Source organism: Dermochelys coriacea, chromosome 11 (genome assembly GCF_009764565.3).
Source record: "Dermochelys coriacea isolate rDerCor1 chromosome 11, rDerCor1.pri.v4, whole genome shotgun sequence".
Classification (NCBI taxonomy): Eukaryota; Metazoa; Chordata; order Testudines; family Dermochelyidae; genus Dermochelys; species Dermochelys coriacea.
The window spans coordinates 18,483,449-18,504,784 of NC_050078.2; the positions used below are offsets into that span (position 1 = coordinate 18,483,449).

Sequence of the window (21,336 nt, forward strand, 5' to 3'; positions counted from 1 at the left end):
TTTATATTACGTTATTGGATTTAGTTACCAATGATGGTTTGAAAACCAGCCTACGCAGAATCACAGCTGTTCAGAATTTCTGCACCTGCACAGGGAAGTGTTATTAGGGAATAATGTCATTTTAATGTGCATAGGAAATATGTGGGCTTACTGTTCACTGTATACGTTCCAGCGTCTAGCTCCAACTCTCAGCGTTTGGATCAGCAGTGCTTCCAATCATCACCACCCCTCATTGAAAAATCAAAGTCATGAATCAACATGGACCCGCTTAAGTAATTTTAGAATTAATATTGAAAACAAAGAGCTGAAGAGTGTCTTTTTAAAAAAAACACCTTCCTTGATATAAAACAGACCATCTAACTCGTATTATAATGGAGTCAGTATAATCTATGGTGCTGAAAAAATGCTTCTACAGCATCCTTTAGAACATGGAGAGGGGAATGGTATTAATATCTGGGGAATCCAATTTAGAGACTGGCCATGTTGGAAATGTTATAGGCTGTAGGTACTTGATTTTTTTTATTGGCTCTGTGTTTTGAAATTCCTCATGAATATGAAGATTAAATAGGGCCATCAGGGACCATAAATTATTAGACTTTTCAGCTATTTACTATCTGCTGATAAAAGCAGAGAAACATTTCTATAACTTAATAAATTTTGAAAAAATCTGTACCGTATTTGCTCATGCCAGATTTGTGCTCTATATTGTTCTATCTATGGCTAGTCTGCCTTGCAATCAGCTGCGAGGCATATGAACATCTGCTCATTGTGCCTAACCTTACTGCAGCTGAAAGGGGTAACAAGGGGTTCCTTTCAGACCCCAGATATTGAATATGAACCTCATTAGAATTTTTGTAGGATTCTTTTTCACTGAAGGTTATCAAGGCCACACATATATATGAGAGAGAAAAGAAATATCAATAAAACAAATGCTGCAGACCCTGATCCAAACCCTGGTGAACTCAAAGGAAAGACTTCAGTGGGCTTTGGATCCGCCCCCAGTAAATTCCTAGCCAAGTCTACAAGATTTCTAATGCTTCACTTTTTTAAAAGTAGAGTCTTGCGATATATAAAATATTTAATGTGTGTTTGGATTTTGTAGCTGTATGTACGGGGTGTGTGTGCGTGTATTATATATGTATCTCTGTATATGAGAGTAATCACATGACGGCTACAGGTTTTTATTGGCATGAGTAGGAAATAATAGATTAATGTATGAGTGATAAAACAGGTGATCCACAGAAATACCAATAAAACCTGTGTATACTATTGTGCACCATCATGTATTTTTATGCCACCTATTTAACAGAAAAGATAGAAACTGTGAATAAATTTTAAAAATGTATATTGCTTAAGCTAGGTTGAGTCCAACTGTCCAGGCTGAAGAGAAAGGAAAAAGTTACAACTAATATTGTTCTGTGAATCAAAGCTCAGTGACTGTAAAGCTCAATATGTTGCACCCCACTAGTGTTAATAATAGGTGCTCAATATAGATAAAAAGCTCCCCAATTGAATAAGATGGGTCTCTAGTCCAACTATGCTGGGAAATATCCTGCTCTTAAGCTAACTATGACATTTGTCAAGAAACAAAAAAGGGAATAATGAAGAGTGGGTAGGTAGGAACTTCTGATTTTGTATTTATGGGATCTGATTCTTCAATCCTTGGATATAAATTGGTCTGCATTACCAGGGCATACCACCATGAGAAGTCCATTAACATCAACTGGTCTGTTCACAGTGGTAAGCACTACTCAGTGCTACTGTTTGCAGTTGTGGGTCATTAGATTTTAAGTCAAAGCCCCGTTCATGGCAATTAAGAACTAGGCAAGAACTGAGGAATCTAGCTGTCTCTTGTTAGCTATTCTGTTTTGTAGAAAATCTTCATAAATTTGATACTTTTCCAGGTGATCATTCAGCCAGTGTATTAGCTCATTGCAAGGTGTTACTCTTCTACATACAGAGATGTGCCCTTAATCGTGGCTGAGTGTGGATTTTGCCATCTTGTTTGTCACATGCACAGCATAGCTAAAGTAACCCATATTTTCTGTGGATGAGACAGATATTGTAAATGTTATGATTGAATTTAAATGATTCCTTTCATACAATAATATACAAACATAATAGTGTTCATTTGTTAAGACTGAAATATGTATGATAGACCCAACTTGCAGGTCAAATAATACACACATTGCAGGGTCATTGGAAACTTTATAATATAGAGCTGGGCATTTTTTATCTCCTCCTAAGCAGAATATGATCCAAAAATTCTGAATGTGTCCCGACCTCTCCAATTTTTGGGATATTTATTATTTGTGATTTGTTTCATCACATTATTTTAACCAGTTTTCAGTTCCCTGAACATTAAACTGAAAATATAATTAGATCATTTTTAACAACTTGTCTCCAATTATAGGTTTCAGAGTAGCAGCCATGTTAGTCTGTATTCGCAAAAAAGAAAAGAAGTACTTGTGGCACCTTAGAGACTAACAAATTTGTTAGTCTCTAAGGTGCCACAAGTACTCCTTGTCTCCGATTATGTACTTGTCACAAACCTCTCCTTTACCTCATATAAAGTCCTAGTAGACTGTCAGAATGATATCTGCTTTTCTTCCTGGCACAATAAGCAGGAAGCCAATGGAAAGAAAAATCAGAGAAACAGAGAGCTATTTCTTTGCATATAGGTTGTAGCAGAGCAGGGCCATTGGGGAAAAGGTTCTCTCAAGATCAACCAGCGGTGGGCCCCATGGATACTGGATTCTCACTGGTGACTGCCAATAGTAGACAGCTGTTTTGTGCAGCACAAAAAAGGCATAACAAAATCCAGTGGTTGGAAGTTGAAGCTAGATAAAGTCAGACTAGAAATAAGGTGCAGATTTTTAACAGTGAAGGTAATTAATTATTGGAACAGCTTACCTAGGGATCCAGTGAATTCTCTATCTCTTGCAGTCTTTAAATCAAGACTGGACATCTTTCTAAACAATGTGCTATCACCCAAGCAGAAGTTATGGGCTTGATTCAGAAATTACTGGGAGAGGATTTTTTGCCCTGTGTTATGTAGGAGATCAAAATAGATGAACATTAGTGGTTCCTTCTGGCCATAAAAACCATGACCCTACTTGTTCTCTAAAGAAAATCCCTGGGGTAAAGATTTGTTCCAGTGCTTAACTACCCTAAGAGTTAGGAAGTGTTTCCTAATGTCCAACCTAAATCTCCCTCATGCAATTTAAGCCCATTGCTTCTTGTCCTGTCCTCAGTGATTAAAGAAAACAATTTATCACCCTCCTTTTTGTAACAACTTTTCACATATATGAAGACTATTATCATGTCCCCCCTCACTCTTGTCCAGAGTAAACAAACACAATTTTTTCACTCTCCTCACAGGTCATGTTTTCTAGACCTCTGATCATTTTTGTCACTCTCCTCTGGACTTTCTCCAATTTGTCCACATCCTTTCTGAAAGTTGCGCCCAGAACTGTACATAGTATGCCTGTTGGGACCTTATCAGTGCTGAGTAGAGTGGAAGAATTACTTCTTGTGGCTTGTTTACAGCAATCCTGCTAATATAGGACTTTATTATGTTTACTTACCCAAAAACACTTTACCATAAAAACTTTATAACGTGACAATGTCATGACAATGCCAGGGAGTCATAGATTTTTACAACCCCAATGGATGATTATGCTCAACTAAGCTTACATCCTACATAACACGGGCCACAGAATGTTACCAAATGATTCCTGTATCAAGCCTATAACTTCTGGTTGAGCTACAAAATATATTTTAGAAAGATGTCCAGTCTTCCTTAAAGACTTCAAGTAACAGCAAAGCCACCACACATCCCTTGGAAAGGGTTTCCAGTGGTTAATTAGCCTCACTTGACAAGAGATCTAGATCACTCTGTGGAACTGACTTGTCATTATTTACCACTCCACCAATTTTTGTGTCCTCTGCAAATTTTACCACCAATGATTTTACATTTTCTTCCAGATCAGTGTTACAGATATTAGATAACACTGAAAATGACTCCATTTGTTGACGGTTCCCCACTTACAATAACTTTTTTGAGATCTATCACTTAACCATCTTTTAATCTATTTAATATGAGCTACACTGATTTTGTATAGAATTGAATGCTGGGTGGTACAAAGGCAAATACCTTATATAAGTGTAATATGTATAAGTATATCATGGCAACACATTTAGCTTTTCCTATATCTATCTGAAAAGATATGTCATTCAGTGTGACCTCAGTTGTGACAATCTGTCTCAAGAAAGAATTTTTCATTTTGGGAAATAAGCTGGTATCATGCTCACAAATCTGAACCTGTCAAAGTGTTCTATCATCCACTCAGGTCTTACATACTGTGTGATGAGCATGCCAAGTAGTTGTATATGTGCCTCTGAAACTATTTAGGAAATGAGATATTAAAGATCATTCAAATCGTGTTTTCGTTGTTTCATTGTCTCCTGAATCTCTCTGTCTCCTGGCTTTCCACTTTAAATATCCTCCTTTACATCCTGTGATCTCAAGCGCATTTCCATGTGGGAGCTGCTAACACCTTCTCTTGGCCTAACACTAAATAGCTTTTTTTAGCTTAGATCACGCTGTATGGGAAACATTTTTGTTTATGAAACTAAAGGGATTTTTCTGCCTGATCTTTCATAGCATCTCAGTCTGAGTCACTAAGGGTACATATACACGAAACAAAAACCTCAGAGCAGGAAGTCTGAGAGCCCAACTGATTTGGGTTCATGGGGCTTGAGCGGATGGGCTAAAAATAGCAATATAGGTGTTCCTGCTTGGGCTGGAGCCCAAGTGCACTGGTGGTGGTAGGAGTAAGGCTCTTGGTGCTGTGTGATTTCACAGGGAGCTCTGGGATACAAACTCCCACATGCCTTTTATATGTTAAAAAGTCAAAACAAAACTATATAATAATTGTGTTGTGCCTCAATTTCCCATTTGTAAAATGGGAACAATAGTATTTCCCTACCTCACAGGGATATTGTGAGAAGAGATACAGTAAAGACTGTGAGGTGCTCAAATAATACAGTAAAGGGAGCCATAGACCAAAGGTAGGAGCTAGATACATAGTAAGTAGCTTGGAAGGAGCAAAACTAATAAACCATTCCCCAAAGAAACTGGCTGCTGATGAGGAAGCAGACAGCACTGGCGCATGAGATCCTGGGAAAATAGCAAGCTGGTGCTCTGCCTCTTTCCCCACAGACCTCCTACCATTTCAGGGGAGGAGGGTCAATAATAGGAAAGTGTGGAGCCTGTGGAGTGGAGTCCTGAGCCAAACATTTCCAACGTCAAGAGAAGCAATTGGTTTGAGTCATGGCTGTGTGTGTTTCACTGATTGGGTTGTAAATTCCTGGGTTTTTTTAAAGTATTTATTCAATTACTTGGTTGCATTGTAGTAATTTTTCCCTTCTATTGCTTCAGCTCACATAGGCTAGTATTCCCTAAACTGCTAGTGCAGCTTTCTAGGCACATAGTTATTCAAGCATCTGGATAGAATTGCAGACTTCTGGCAGTTCTTTATAGGTTTCAACTGTATAATATTGGGTCTATCGGCAGAGCAATGCACATAAATCCCCTTATCACAAAGCCTATAAGCTAAAGTTGGCCAAAGTACTCTCACTGCCAATGGCTTCATTATATTTTTACTGTCTTGGGCTTAGTTGGCTAGAGTTTGAAAGAAAAAAAATATTAATTTTATTTCCTGGATATCAGCTATAATTGATCCTGAGAGATGCTGAGCACCCTCCATTTCTCTAGACATTTATAGGAGTAGAGCGTGCTCAGCATTTCCCAGGATCAAACTCATTATCCTGAGGTTAATTAATATGAATTGTTGAAGAAGTGGGACATATGTTGTATGAAAGGCATCATTTAGAGTGCCCCACGGGGTATATAAATAGGACTGATGGACTGAAATTAAGAAAAGGGGAATTTAGAAAACTAAGAAAGGAAAAGGCTTTCCTTGTAGTGAGATCACAACAGTAAAATAGTCTTGAGAGGAAATGGTGGAAGCTTCATCAAAGATTAGTACAGACACAACACTGGAAAATACATTGTACAAAGCAATCATAAACGGCCAGAGGATGGAGTAGATGACTTCTGGGTCTTTTCTCTCTCTTACGTCTACAATCCTTCAAAGGTTTATAACTGGGGATTGGTATGTTCTAAGTGAGAGTTTATTCCCTTCCTTTCCCTTTTTCCCCTCATGAAGAAAATGCAAGGAATTGCAAAGACCCTTCTTTATCAGTACTTTCAGTCTTATTTCTTTAGATGACCAATCTTTTCCCACTTAACCTAGTTATTTCAATCCTCTTTTTTTCTGTCTTTGACATCCTGATCATTTGCTTTCTTGATGACTTTTTCAGCAGCTCTAATTTTCCTTGTACATATATGCAGCCCAGAAGGTCATGCTAAGCAAATCAAGAGCTAATGAATCATATACTCAGAATAATTCTAAGACAATCTTCCCAGCTGTCTAGCCTTTCCTAGTGCTTGTATCTCTTCAAGATCTATCACTTCTTCAATTAAAGCCTATAAGGCTAGAGCCTAATTAACAGGCTATTTTATCTGACTGACAAACTGGAAAAATGATAAAATGACTAAACAGTAAAAATGTACCAATCATGGACCTATCAGCTATGCATTTTTTCCCAGTGGTGTGCTGGACAGACTAAAACTCAGTGGCTGATATGGCTTAGAAGCTCATAAATTTAAATCTTTTTGGAAAGACCCAGTTTCTGAGGATACCCACCATATTTGCAAGGTCCCCTGATAGATTTAGAAAATAACTGTAATTTTTTCATTATAATTTACCAGATACACAATGTACCCATCCACCCTTTCCCATGATGATGAAAAAACAAAATAAACAAAGAAAAAAACATTAATGATATTTTATTAGAGAGAATTTTATGAGGTTGATTACACGCTTCAATTTATCAGGCCATCTCTATCACAGCATCTTTAGAAAAAGTAGAATCCAACAGGTAAGTTGTACTGCATTAAGTAGCAAGTACACGTGAATGAATGCGAAGACATGCAGTATCCATTTCTATTCACCTGTATAACTAATCATTGTTACAAGAGGTTTTTCTTGGCTTCAGAGAGGAAGTGAACACTGTAGTGGAAAGTGTGAAATCTTCTGAACTAAACTCTGTAGGCCAAATTCTAACATCAGTTATAAAATACAACCCCACTGAAATCAACAGGATTGCATAGGTTTAACACAAAGCAGAGTTTGGCTCACTAAACAGAAGAAAAATGATAGCCTGCTATTGTTTTTGTTTTGTGCTCTGCTATGGAACGCTTTAAAATTTCAGTAGATATTGCTTTTCGTCTGTTTATATTTCTGGATTCTTTGATTACACAGTTCTTTCATGTTTAATTGTTTTAGTACATTTATTGAATTCCTTCTGAATTATGGCTGGAAGCTGAAGACAGATAAATTCAAATTAGAAATCAGGCAAAAAAAAAATTTTAACAGTGAGAGTGAATAACTTCTGGAACAAACTATCCTGGTAAGTGGTAGATTCTCCATCTCCTGATGTCTTCAAATAAAGACTGGAAGCCTTTCTAGAAGGCTTTAACCAAGTTACTGGACTCAGTACAGGAGTAACTGGATGAAATTTAATGGCCTAGGATATATATAGGCAGTCAGACTAGACAATTTAATGGTTCCTTATGGCTTCATAATCAATGAATCTATAAATATGTGCAGGGCTCTTTTCCCTCAGTATTTTTTTTCTTATGCTTTTTAATCCGTTGTGTTTTTAATTTGTCTCTAACTAAACAAAAAGTCAGCAAATTTGAACAGTTGGGACAGGATCTGCCAAACACTGATCACATAGGTTTGATCCAACGCCTGTTGAAGTCAATGAGCTGATTTCAGTGGACTTTGACTCAGCCACTTAGTACAAGGCTCAAAAACAGTATTTAGACCACACAAAACTGTTTGCTAGCTGCTGCTAAGAAATTCAAGTGAGTGAAGAAGAATCTTCAAAGAGGTCAATACACACACACGCATTCACCAATGTCTATTTAATTCAATCACTTACAAGAGTAGGTAGAGCTACAAAAGGAGGTATGCCAATAAAGGGCTGAATCCTTCTCACTTTACTCAGGAAAATAACTCAATTCCTTCAAAATATATGTATGAGTAAGGTGGTCAGAATTAGTGCAAAAAGAGTCAAAGAAGTTCTGTGTAGGCAAGTGCCACGATGGTGAGACATACCTGTGGCTAAGCATGCTTGAACCTGAATAATATGCCATATAACTTGAGCGCTCACATGAATTTCCAACTTTCCTCAGAGGGCAGGGGCATCAACTAGCAGAAGGACATACTTTACAAAATTCAGGAGTCAAATTTCCCTATTGGCACACGGCCACACAGAAAAACAATTGCTACTGCTTTTCAGGATGGTAAAAGAACAAGAGCCATTTTGAGCGTATGAGGCAAGGGCTATATACAATAGCAATAAATAACCTGCAGGGCCTCCTTTCTCCCCAATGTGAAGGAAAAATCATTTCATACATAATCTTTCAAGATTAAATACAACAGGAAATTAGAGATGTTGCTAGCAGGAAAACCTGACACCCTAGGAGTTGTCTTTGTAATATACAGCTGCAATTGCTCCTCCTGAATGACTATAATATGATGATGCTCTGCCAGTTCTAGGAGCTACAGAGGGAAATCACAGAGATAACCAGATCACCCATCCAACAATAAAAATGTTAAAGCTATGGTAATGTTCTTTTGCTTAATATTGATGCCATCATGTAACATTAGATGTCTTGCTTTAGAAGGCATGACCAATAATCCCATCCCATTAGTTTGGTTTTAGTTAAAGCATGGGAGTTACCCAAAGGCAAATTAAAAATAAGTATTAAAAAAACAAAATATATTTGCCATTTTGCCTGTATACATCCCTAGCTTGAAGACATGTTGATTGTTGTTTCATATTGAGGCTTATTTATTTTACAAAGCATACTACACTTGTACTAAAAAAGCCCAGCAGATGGGAATTTCTTAGATATGAGAACTAAATACTGAAGGGAATCTCTGAGGATTCCATAAAACCAAGGCATACCGGAAATGTCTGGGCAATAAGTCCAGATGTATGCAGGAAGATTAATTTTAGTCACCTGTTTCTGAAGGTAACACCTCAAGAAAAAAATTTTATAAGGCTTTTCAACTGAAGAGCTCTGTTTAGATCTAGAGTCCTATGCTGTGCTGGGGTAAGGAGCTTCTGGGGCCCTCAAAAGCCTACCAAGGAGGATAACTAAATAGGATCCAAAAAGGATAACTGAGATTTCTTTCTAAGGCCCACTCAAGCTCCGTTTAAATTTTCATTGCTTTTTACAGGCTGAGGCTTTTGCGAAAAGGGGAAGAAGAGCCAAAATATACAAACACAAAAAATGCTCTGGCAAAAAAACCCAATAATTTTCTCCCATTTTCAAATCATCATTTTTCTCTCTCTAGAATATTGTGTATGAATAATGTTTTGTGTCACTCTGTTGACACTAAGCAAAGTTTAATCCTGGTTTAAGTGGGTGTTGATTTTTATGAGTAAGTACTGCAGCCCTTTGTGGCCTTTAGTTGCAAAAAGAGAATGCTGCCAGTGTAGACTTTACAGCTTCTTTTTCTCTGGTAGCCTGTCACATAAACTGAAGTTTGTGTATTTAAAGAACACTGGTCAATACTTATTTAGATGCCAAAGTATGGATTAGGAGCCTAACTTTAGGCACCCATTTTTGAAAGAAATGTGCACTATAACTAGTCCATAGGGTGAAATTCTCGCTGATGTGCTGTGTCAAACCATAATTACTTTGTTAATCTATACTGATTCTTCGGCAATTGTCACATGCATTGACAATGGGAACTCCACATTGTCAGGCAGTGCAGAAGACACAGGGGGAATCGTCACTGTGACTGGGTACACTGCAGATTGGAAAAGGGAATTTTGTCCATACTGTTCATGCCAGAACCATTACATATGCACACTGCAAATGCTTACAACTTGCTACTGCAAATATGCAGGTGCTAATTTTTTGTTAAAATTACATGTAGATGATGATAAACGCTTAGTCATCAACAGTAGATGCTGCTAAAAAACAGTTTTCATGTGTGTTTGCATAGGGTAGAGTAGTTAGATTACATAGTTATCCACCTAGCATTTGGCTAACCCAGGCCCAATCTCATCGGGGTTATGCAACCTCAACTCCTAATTATGTTAATGAGAATTGAGGGTGCTCAACTCCTGAAAGATCAGACCCCAGTTTTGTTATGGTGAAAAACAAGTATAACACAAGCATCAAATACTAGAAACTCATCCTAGTGTGAATAATGAGTTGAGATGGGAAATAAAAGATTTGCAAATTCAATGCTGGTTGCAATTACAGATCATCTCACATGATCCTTCGAAAAGAAACAAATAGAGCCCTTAGCATCTTAAATGAAATGATGACGTGGAACCATTTTCATGGTGGGAGGTTGGTTTGAGTTAGGGCTGCAAGTTTGTGACCATAAATTGAATAAAAAAAAATGAACATTTATTGGCATCTTGAATTTTTGTCCTTTTCACTGCTATAACATCATGGCTTCCTCACAAAGGCTCTGCAGTCTTCTGTCAGAGTGAAAAACGGGTAAGGTTTACTTACATGTATTCCCTGTGTGCAGAATGTACAGCAGCTGCATTGTTGTAACGCCAGAGAACTATCACCGATGACAAAACGTCCAGGATAGCATCAAACTGAAAAGGATACAGAGTCAATTGCTTTTGTGGGTTATTAAGGTGTATTTTAGTTAAAGCAATGCATCTGTAATCATGCTGCAAGGCACAAAGCAGCTCCAACTAAATCATTTTAATGATTTACATTAAATCATTTTTTATGGTTTTACATTCATTTTTTTTTACATGCAGGATTTACATTCATTTAAATGATCTTTAGTCTTTTTACTGTGTATCATTACACAACAGTGTATATCAGACTTCACCCAGTCAATCAAGGAAAGAGCTTTGTCACCAGCATGCAGAGTTACTTGGATAAAAAAATAATTCTTGCAATAATGTGGTCACCACAATATTTACAATACTAATATATTTCTTGTATGATGTCTAAAAGAAAAAGGGCACCTGTCTTTCAGTGACTAATCAAAAGAATTTCATCTAATTTCACTGTACGCCACATCTTTAGCAAAATCTTCACATTCGCAACACTTAAAAACATGAATTTTTTTTACAGGTTTTTGATACAGTGCCATCTCAGCTCAATACTGGCCCATTAAGCATTTCCTTACTTTCTGATGTGAGTTAATTGATCTTTCTACTCTATGCCCTGAATAATTCACACACCCAAACTCAAATTTTTCACAGAAACAGTCCCACTTTCAAGTTCACAAAAAAATACAAAATGTTTGACTTTCAAGTTGTTTTTCATTTAATTAGGAATGTTTTCTCTACAGATAATCTCTATTGAGAATAAATTAGTCTTCAACTGCAAATGAAAAATTGTAGCGATTTTTAGAGACTAAAGATGACATCCTGGCCCCAGTGAAGTCAATGGAAGTTTTGACATTGACTTCGATAGGGACAGGATTTCACAATTGAAGTTGGGACCTCAGATCTATACCTGCCTGGGGGATGAATATGCTGCAGGACCCTGCAATGGAAAATTTGTTCTGGTTTGTAATACCTCTCCCTCTTAGCTTTTTCTATAGCATCCATCAGCATAAGATTTTAGCATTGATATGGATGCCTTCATCTGCTGAGACTGAAAGCAGACCACCCCAACAATTTTACCTATTAATTCAGGTTTAAACAATGAACACTTAAACACTAGGCTAGCCTAGGCAAGGCTAGCCTAGGCTAGCCTAGGCAAGGCAAGGCTAGCCTAGGCTAGCCTAAGCAAGGCAAGGCAAGGCTAGGCTAGCCTAGGCAAGGCAAGGCTAGCCTAGGCTAGCCAAGGCAAGGCTAGCTTGATCTTTCTGATCTTTCTGGTGAGTCACTGATTTTCTTTTACTACACCTTGATGCACTCCTTGGCTAAAAAAAATTATGGTGAGAGTTCAGGTATTGTATGCAACATAATATCTCACTGTGAAACGTATTTAAATTGTAAGATTACTTACAGCAAATCCAAATGATGATGCACTGTACCTCATTATGGAGACAGCTAAAAGAAAGAAAATATTATTTAGCATAATTTAAAACATCCCTTGGGTATTTTCTTTCATCTAAGAGGAGAGTTGCACTTCGAAAAGAAGAAAAATGCACATGTACATAGAAAACAAGTTACAGCATTAATTACCTGCAAAACCAGTTTGCAGGAATAGGCCATGTTTCTTTCAATTCGCATACAAAGACATAGGGGAGGCCTACGGGGAAGGCACAACATGCTATAGGGAATGGTATAGTGAGCCAGTAAGTGTCCCTCTTTCTTCCAAGATGGTATTGGGCCAATGCCCAAGTATGGCATTCAGGAGCGCTGTGCTGTTGGAAGTGCTGCCCTTCAGAAGAGGTTGTGACCAAAGCTGTGCAGGAACCAGAATTTCTGTCCCATAGAAACTTTTGCATTTGAATTTTTTTTAGTTCCAAATCAGAATGAAACGACTCAAATGCACAAATTTTGGCAATAAATCTATTTTAGAAGAACCAAAATAGAATTTTTCCAAAATTTCTGGGCTGGCGGGTAAGCTAGCTTCCCAGCTGACTGCTGGACCAGCTTGTTGGCAGAAAAACCATGGAATCAGCCAACCTAGCAGGGCACCCAAGGAGCCAGGGAGCTGGCCAAGTGGGAAACCAGTTGCCCTGCTCCCTGAGGAGTCCAGGAGTCCCCAGCCACCCAGCTGCTGGGTACCTAGGGACCTCAGAAAGCTGGGCAACCCATCAACCAGCTTGCTGGTTGGTGGGGAGACTAGTAGAAAAACCCGCAGGCAAGTTTCCATCAAAAGTCGGTGGATCCCTGTGAAAAGTGTTGATTCCATTGAATCAGCATTTTCCTGTGGAAAACTTTTTTTTTGAAAAATTTTACCCCAGTTCTAGTTCTGACCATCAACAGTCTTTAAAAATCACATGATGCTTATTTCAAGCACAGGCATGTCTGTTAACTCTTGTATCCTGGCCACATTGCAATTTAGGTATTTATATTTTATATTTTATATATATTTATTTATATTTTTATATTTTAGGTCTCCATTCAGTTTGCAGTGGCGTTTCCTCACTTTCTGATGTAGAAACTGTTGGGCATGGACAGTAGGGTTGCCAACTTTCTAATTGCAGAAAACTGAACGCCCTTGCCTCCTCCCTTCCCTGCCTCTTCTCCAAGGCCCCGCCTCTGCTCACACCATTCCCCCTCCCTCGATCACTCACACTCCTGCACCCTCGCTCACTTTCACCAGGCTGTGGCAGAGGGTTGGGGTACAGGAGCGGGTGAGGGCTCCGGCTGGGGATGCAGGCTCTGCAGTGGGACTGGGGATGAGCAATTTAGGGAACAGGAGGGGGGCTCTGAGCTGTGACCAACATGTTCAGCGTGTGAGAGGGGGCTTAGGGCTGGGGCAGGAGGTTGAGGTGTGGGAGAAGGTTCTGAGCTGGAGCAGGAGGTTGGGTGTGGGAGAGGGTTCTGAGCTGGGGCTGAGGGTTAGGGCATGGGAGCGGGAGCAGGGTGAGGGCTCCAGGTGGCGCTGACCTCATGCAGCTCCTGGGAAGCTGTGACATGTCTCTCCATCTCCTATGCGGAGGGGTGGCCAGGGGACTCCATGTGCTGCCCCGCCCGCAGGCACGACCCCGGCAGCTCCCATTGGCCATGGTTCCTGGCCGCTTCCCGGGAGCCACGCAGAGCCAGGCACAGAGTCTGCCTGCCCCCCGATACTGTGGCCAACCAGACTTTTAGTTGCCCAGTCAACTGTGCTGACCGGAGCTACCATGGTCCCTTTTTGACCGAGCATTTCGAAAACTGGATGCCTGACAACCCTAACTGACAAAAAAGTATCTGCTGCATTTCAGTATTAAGTGATCCCTCTACTCTGTAGTGTATAAAATGTTTCTGGGATCTTTCTGGATGAATGGAGTACACAAGTATGAAGTACTGTATCATTATTATTTATTAGTTATACTCGATAAGTAAACTCTATATAGTATTTCCTGCGGACCAGTATGCTTATTTCTATGGGCCTGATTCTTCCATGCTTACTCCCACTGAAGAGCATCATTGATTCCTATTTGCAGAGTAGGCCAATACAAATTAACAGGAGAAAGGGCAGCAGTATGGGTCCTATGTTAAAAGAAAGTTCCTTTATTCTTTCTAGTTAATATTAACAATAAACCTAAACAGTGGGACAAATTTACTATTTTTTCTAAACTCCAGTAATAAATAGAATATATCCCCAGAACTATGGGCAGGAATTTACCTTCATAATTACCATTAACTCTAATGGGTCGTCTAATGGGTCGTCTTGCTGCATGAATATCCAATGTAAGTGACAATACTTGTATAAGAAGTGTGGGATTAATGGACTGAGCACAGGCCTTAGAGCCAGAAGCTCCCGTGTTCTAACCCCAGCACTGACTGTGACTTCCCCTCAGCCTGGAGCAACTCACTTGACTTTTCTGCCTCAGCTTTCATATCTGTAACATAGTGTTTTTCTTTAGGCTTTTATTGTAAGTCTCACCATATCTGGCATTTGTCTGGCATGTTGTTTGTGAGGTTGGAGGTGGCAATACTGTAATACATATTGATTTCCCAGAGGGGTCTCAAGGCAAATTAGTTTATGAAATATTTTGAAGATATGAAACTATAACTATTAACAGTGTTAGGAGTGTTAATATAATTTAAATAATACATTTCTTAGAAATACTATGCATAATAGTTTTAGCAAAGTAGGGGGACTAGGTGGTTGATTTTAGCTACGTTTGTAAATTACCAAGGCAACGATCACAAAAATGGACATCAGCCATAGAAAAGAAACTTTACTGATTTGGAATGTTAACATTTTTGCACCACATGATGTATGTTTTCTGACCATCATGAGTTTTAGCAAGGTTATGAAGCGCTCTACTGATACTTTACACTGAACCTCACCCCACTTGAAATGTGCCTTGGCTTAAAAGTTCAGTGAACTTGTTGTGAGCTATGTTTGCGAATGTTCGGCAGTCATAGACTGTAGTCATTTTCACAGCTTAGAAGAGGGAAAACCTCTCGCCTAGATGACTGGCCTGCCTCATTCCTGGATTAGGCCCTGAGTACAACATCATGGTGTATCTAAGGTAAGAAGGGAATTGTCCTGAGGCTTGCTGGAGGTAGGAAAAGAATAAATAGAGGGTTTGGCCTGCAGTAGAGTGTGGAAAGTTGATTGAGGAAGAAGTGGACAGCTGTGGGAGGGTTCCCACTATAGCTCTGAGCTCATCAAATGCGAACCTGCAACAGGCCCTGCAAGCTAATTTGCAGCATCCAGCTGATGAACCAAATCCTGCTGCATTTTTATAGTCCTTGTTTTCTTCTGCTGTGATCTCTTTTAAACAAGTGTCTGTACCATGAAAAGGTAGCTAACTGCCCCTGTGCTATCTGGTCAACCATCAGGAAAGAGTTCTAATTTGTCTAACAGTTCTGAATGGAGTGAAACAAGCTTAAAATGTGTTTCTTTAGAAACTGACTAAGCTAATTTCCTTTAGGGGGAAGGAAAACTTCTCAGGATTGTTTGGGGAATAAAATGACTCTGAAGAGCTGTAAGCCCAGCCTTATCAATGACATTTTCACTCTGTGACTTGACACAAAAGCAATACCTAATTTTCAGTATGTCATTAAAACAAGCACTCATTAGCGCAGCACCTGGAAGAGCATAGATACTTTTAACTATTCCTCCCACTAAATATGCACTGCAATTCGGTGGGTGGGGGGGAGGTGTTATTTGGGTGACTTTTAAATAGCCACTATTTTTAGATCATGATTTCTCCCTCTACATACTCCACTTCACTTCCTAGTTGAAAACAGGGGCTACATCTCTCCATTGTGACTGCTGAGCCAGAGCCAGAACCAGACCAGAGAAGCAAGGCTGACATGTAGTGGGACTCAGTACTGGCAACAAATACCCTCTTCATTTAATGATTTTTCCTGCCTCTGGATATAATCTGTATAATACCAATGCTTAGGTTACATGAACAAAATATGGGTGTATACACACACACACACAGAGAGAGTTTTGTAGATGGGTGTGTTTATATTATACAGCCCCAAGCCACATTCATTTCTTTTCTCTGTGCAGTTTTTTTTTAACACTACTCCATGCCTGTAATGATCATCTTATCCCAGCTGACCAAGCAGGCATCTTATTATTCTAAATCAGATTTAAAACTAATTCATTCCATGATGGTCCCAAAAAATGATGTTAGGAATTCTACCTCCTATTATCCCCACCTCTGGGATGTTCTGTGGGTCCCTTCTTGTAATCTAGACACAAAGGAGCTCTCCAAGACAAGAATTGTCTTTGTTTTTGTTTAGTGTACAGAAATGAGCACATTATGACGACCACAAAATGTATTAGTGTGTGCCTACGCTTTTTGTATTGATTTCAGTTTTCTCCAGTTACACCAAGCTCTATGCACATAACAAAGACCATAGTATGGAATATAATAGCTAGCACTTAAGAAAAACCCTTAATAAAATAATTTGGATCTTATAAAAATATTAAAAGTAGACCTCTTGACAACCCTCCTTGACCCAAAATAGCCTCTATTCCATTTATTCTCTGATGTCCTCCCCACCCATACAGGAAAACCCTTGAAGAACACGTAAGTCTTGTAGTGTGTTTTGAAGGAGATCAGATCCAGGCTCTCATAGCAGAAGAAGAGAATTATTCCAGGGGCAAGAGGTCCTCACCAAGAATGCCCCTCTGTCTGCATATTGAGGTTAAAGCAAGGAGCTGTCAATTCAAGATCAAATGATCCTAACTGCAGTGTGATCTTGTACACAGAGAGCTGTGGTTGGAAGTGGCAAGAGGTGGCAAGTGGCTGAAACCTGAAGAGAGCGAGTGAGTGTGAGTAGGTGTGCACCTGCCCACCTGTGCATGCATGCTTACTGACACATTTCCATCAAACTTCAGAAACACACATCACTTTAGAAACATGAAACCATAAGCAAATGAAAACAAACATTAACTCAGGGATGACAGTGTTAAAAGCTCCCCTTGCTTTTCTGCTGGAGACAGAAATTGATATACTTCCAGATCTTGGCAGAGCCTGAGGTGCTGAAATACAGCTGCAGGGTGAAATGCCAGAATAATAAAAGTAGCAATCAACATTTTAAACAGCTGACAAATATTTTTTATTTTCTTTAATTACTTATTGGTTTTCTAATAGCAATAAAGGCCCATTTGTCATTTTTTCCAAGCCAAACAATGAATTAGAGCTAAAGCACCCTCAGCTTTGCCTCAGGCCTATTAATACCTCCAGCTGATAATTAATGTGACCAATAAAGCTCAGCTAATAAATCACCATCGCTTAGTTAAAATGCATGTCAGAGAGTTTAGTGGCTATGGCAGGAATGATAACTTTTGCATTTCCATGTTGTAGATCCAGCAGCAAAGGTAGCCATAGGACTCCCATTCCATAAAATGGCACAGATCAGATGAAGGGTCCTGTTCTGTGCAAGGAGGAGGAAAATCATAAATAAGTATCTAGTGAAGTGCTTGTCAGCTGTGTATTGCAATGGACTCCTGGCTGGGTCATCTCTGTCCCCTTGCCACCAGAGCACAACTGCACCTTTCATGCCATAGAAGCATGCTTACAGAATTGTAGGTGTGGATGTAGTGTGATCCAGCTTCCCTTACCCCCCCCCCAACTCCCCTCCTCTGCAACGCATGTCTAACCATATGCCCAACTAGTCTAGGGCAGCCCATTAATGGGGAACCACAACTCTACTGATTTTCACCAGGAGATGAGCACTCAGAAAATAACAGGGCAGATATGTTAAAAACCTTTCAGAATCATTCAGAGTGGCCACTATCTCAAGATGGGGAGAACTTGAATTTAGCATCTATATGAACTAGTCCTTCATCAGCACCACATCTTAATGCGTTTGCCTGATGCTTGTTTACTGAATGTGCAAGCAGTAAGAAAGTAAAAATAGAGACAGTGCAGTAAGCCACGAATCTGTCATTGCTGCCACCAAAGAACCTGTACAGCACAATCTATTCACAGTTTGCCAAGCTATGGACTCGATTTTGCCCTCCCACCGTGCTCTCCCTCTAAAGGGGTGCTGAGCAAAGAAGTCTGGAGTTTTCTACAAACTCTACCATGAGCAGAGCAAGGTTATTTCTCCTTCCAACCCCATTTACCCTGGAAGAAAACAGTTCAGCTCCCCAGCCCCACAAATCACACAAGATCCACTGGAAACACAAGGCCATTCTCATAGAGGCCTTGTGCATCCATATTGATTCTGGTCCCCTTTAAGCCCACCTTTTCCCTGACAACACAGCTCCTATTGAACTGCATAGCCAGAGAATCCATCACCAGTAGGTGCCCCCTCCCCTCTTCTGTGAGGTTCCCTCACAAGGAGGAGCTTCACACAAAATCAGTCAGCTAAGGGCTGTTATTTTTAGCACAAATATCCCAGGATGCTAGGAGTGGGACAATGAAAGTATCATGCACCCAGCCCTCCTGGGCAGACTTCCATGAGATCTGGGGACATAGGAAGATGGTGTCAGAGAGGTGGCTGACTTCCTCCTGCCACACGGCATGTGGGGAGATCTGCCTACAGCAATTTCCCCTTCATATATGGATTCTGTCAGGACAATCCCCGCACTATGATTTCTTTAGAATTAGCCTTCCTGGGAGAAGCAAGTAGGTGTCAGGTCAGAGAGGTCCAAAATATAGGTTTTTGCAAAAAGATTTCTCTACACCTAATGTTCATAGAAATGGGGAGTGTGGCTCTAGCAAGGCTGTTGCAGGTAATCTCTGCCCAAGGAAGGGGGGGAACTACTTCAGTAAACTCTGTGGGCTTCTTCCCCTGACTCAAGTCTGCCCTGTAGTTTGTCTTGGACCTTGAAGAGCATGGTCACACTTGTCTATATAAATTCTTCAGAGCAAGCACCAACTCTCACTATGTCTTTGTACACTGCCTAGCATGATGGGGCCCTGAACATGGTTGGAACTCCTAGACACTACTGGAATGCAAACAACAAACAAGATCAAGCATCCAAAAAAACAAACAAACAAACAAAAAATTGGTGTGTAAATTCATTTAGAAAAGCGTTCTTGTTCTTGACATATTTTTGGGACTCTATCTAGTATTTAATAGTAAATTCAAATCTCTTTTCCAGGGCAAACAAGAAAAGAGCCCTGTATATCCTCAAGAGCTTTGCAGACTCAAGCTGCGGATGAGGCATAAGTGAGCTTTAGTGAGTGCCATTAAGTTTCTCAGGACCATCTTTCATTCCCGGTCTTTTGAACTGTTAATAGAAATCTGAAAAAATATCAAAAATATAAATTGAATGGGGCAAATCATCAGCTGATATAAATTGTCATAGCTTACTGAAGTCAAAGGAACTATAACAACTGAGAGTTTGACATCAACTGAAAATCTGTCCCATCTTCATTACCCAAGCAGTGAACTTTCAGGAATCGGTACAAAGCTTTTCTCTGAGTCTAATCCAAATAATTCTTTTCAATTCCCTCATATATTAACAAAAAAGGGCTAATTATTATTCACTCTAGGATTTTAACTCCTAAATCTTTCAGCTGTGTTCCTAGTGCACATTTTTATGACTCTGTTTTTCTTGTTTCTTATAGTTGAACATAAATCCTCACCTAATCCAACTTGAGCAGTATTTTTGCAAGTTTTCAATTTGTTAAATTTGTAGCTGCTGCAGTGAATGATGGTGAAGCGATAGCCCTAGGGATTGAAGTCTCGTTGTCCACAGAACGGTTATCACACAGGTAGCAACAGTACATTGACTCTCACCACTATACTTTGGTGCTGAACTGGAGTGGCCACCTTAAAGACTGGCAGGATAGATAGTTCAGTCTGCATATGCCTAGTTAAGTTTTTGTCTCTCTCCTGAGACTGCTACCAAGATGGAAATTTTTGTGATGTTGACATCTGAAATGAAGTCACCCTCCAAATCTCTTGTTGTTCTTACTTGTTATTTATAGAGCACTTGTTCAGAGGTAAAAAGAAAAGGAGTACTTGTGGCACCTTAGAGACTAACAAATTTATTAGAGCATAAGCTTTCGTGAGCTACAGCTCATATGCTCTAATAAATTTGTTAGTCTCTAAGGTGCCACAAGTACTCCTTTTCTTTTTGCGAATACAGACTAACACGGCTGCTACTCTGAAACCTGTGTTCAGAGGTAGGCACTCTAATCTATTTCCCCTTGATGAAGATAGGTTTAGAATCTTTATGCTAAAAGATGAAATGTTAAGTATGTCTTCTGAATTTTGTTTTTGCATTAACTCTACTTTTGTTTTCATGATAGCAACGGAGACCAACAGCACTGAATAAGGGCAGGCATAGCTCTGACAGGTGCAATCTTCCATCACCTAGCTCTGCCACTAGGTCTTAATCTTTTCTAATCTAATCCTGCTCTTCTTTCAGACAGAGTGTGCAAGGCATCAAATAAAATACTGGCTTTGTGATGTGGACTGTTTGACTGAAACCAAAAAACTAATTTAATTTGTGATCTAAATACGGACCAATATTCAGAGGCAAAAGGCTAATGATTTAGCCCATTGTTCCATCTAATAACTGGAATGCTAATGTATCTAACCATGACAACAACAACTTCTTTAAATAACGGGGGATGTTATTGAAATTTTTGCCAATCTTGGGGAAAGTGGCTAATATAAGTATCTGCACATCACTAGGTAGCTGTCTCTCACAAGAGACGAACAACAAAGGTCACTGAAATTTTACTATTTATCACGGTAACTGAAAAAGGTCAAATACTTCCTCTTAACCATAGACTTTATTTTGCAAAGAAACTAAAGGCTGTCTTCTAAGTATATAATCAATCCCATTATTATGACATGTTCATTTCTCAATGAATTAAATAACCTAAGCAAAATACCCAACAGATACTCTTCACACCTAGAGGCAAGTTCTGCCCCAATCAGACACCTAAATGACCTTAACCTAATTAAATACAGATGCCTTCATAAAATGTAATAATTAGATCTGATCAGATAGTAAAAAAAAATCAACCCTGATTTGTGAATAAATATGGATTTAGGTGCTTAATTTCTGGCACTCCAGTTGAGAAATTTTGGCTTAGGTCTTCTGATTTCCATTCCTATTCCTTAACCACAAGATCATCCTCCCTCTTTCTA

General features: G+C 39.4%; 1 protein-coding gene across 1 annotated transcript in view; it reads right to left on the reverse strand.

Moving 5' to 3' along the window:
* TMEM163 (transmembrane protein 163) overlaps window positions 1-21,336 on the reverse strand; it is a 159,477-nt gene that overhangs the window by 53,753 nt on the left and 84,388 nt on the right. Inside the window, exons 3-4 of the mRNA XM_038421601.2 lie at window positions 12,149-12,192; window positions 10,679-10,770 (exon numbers count right to left, since the gene is read on the reverse strand). Coding sequence (XP_038277529.1) covers window positions 10,679-10,770; window positions 12,149-12,192 — 136 coding nt within the window. The remainder of the gene's footprint in view (window positions 1-10,678; window positions 10,771-12,148; window positions 12,193-21,336) is intronic.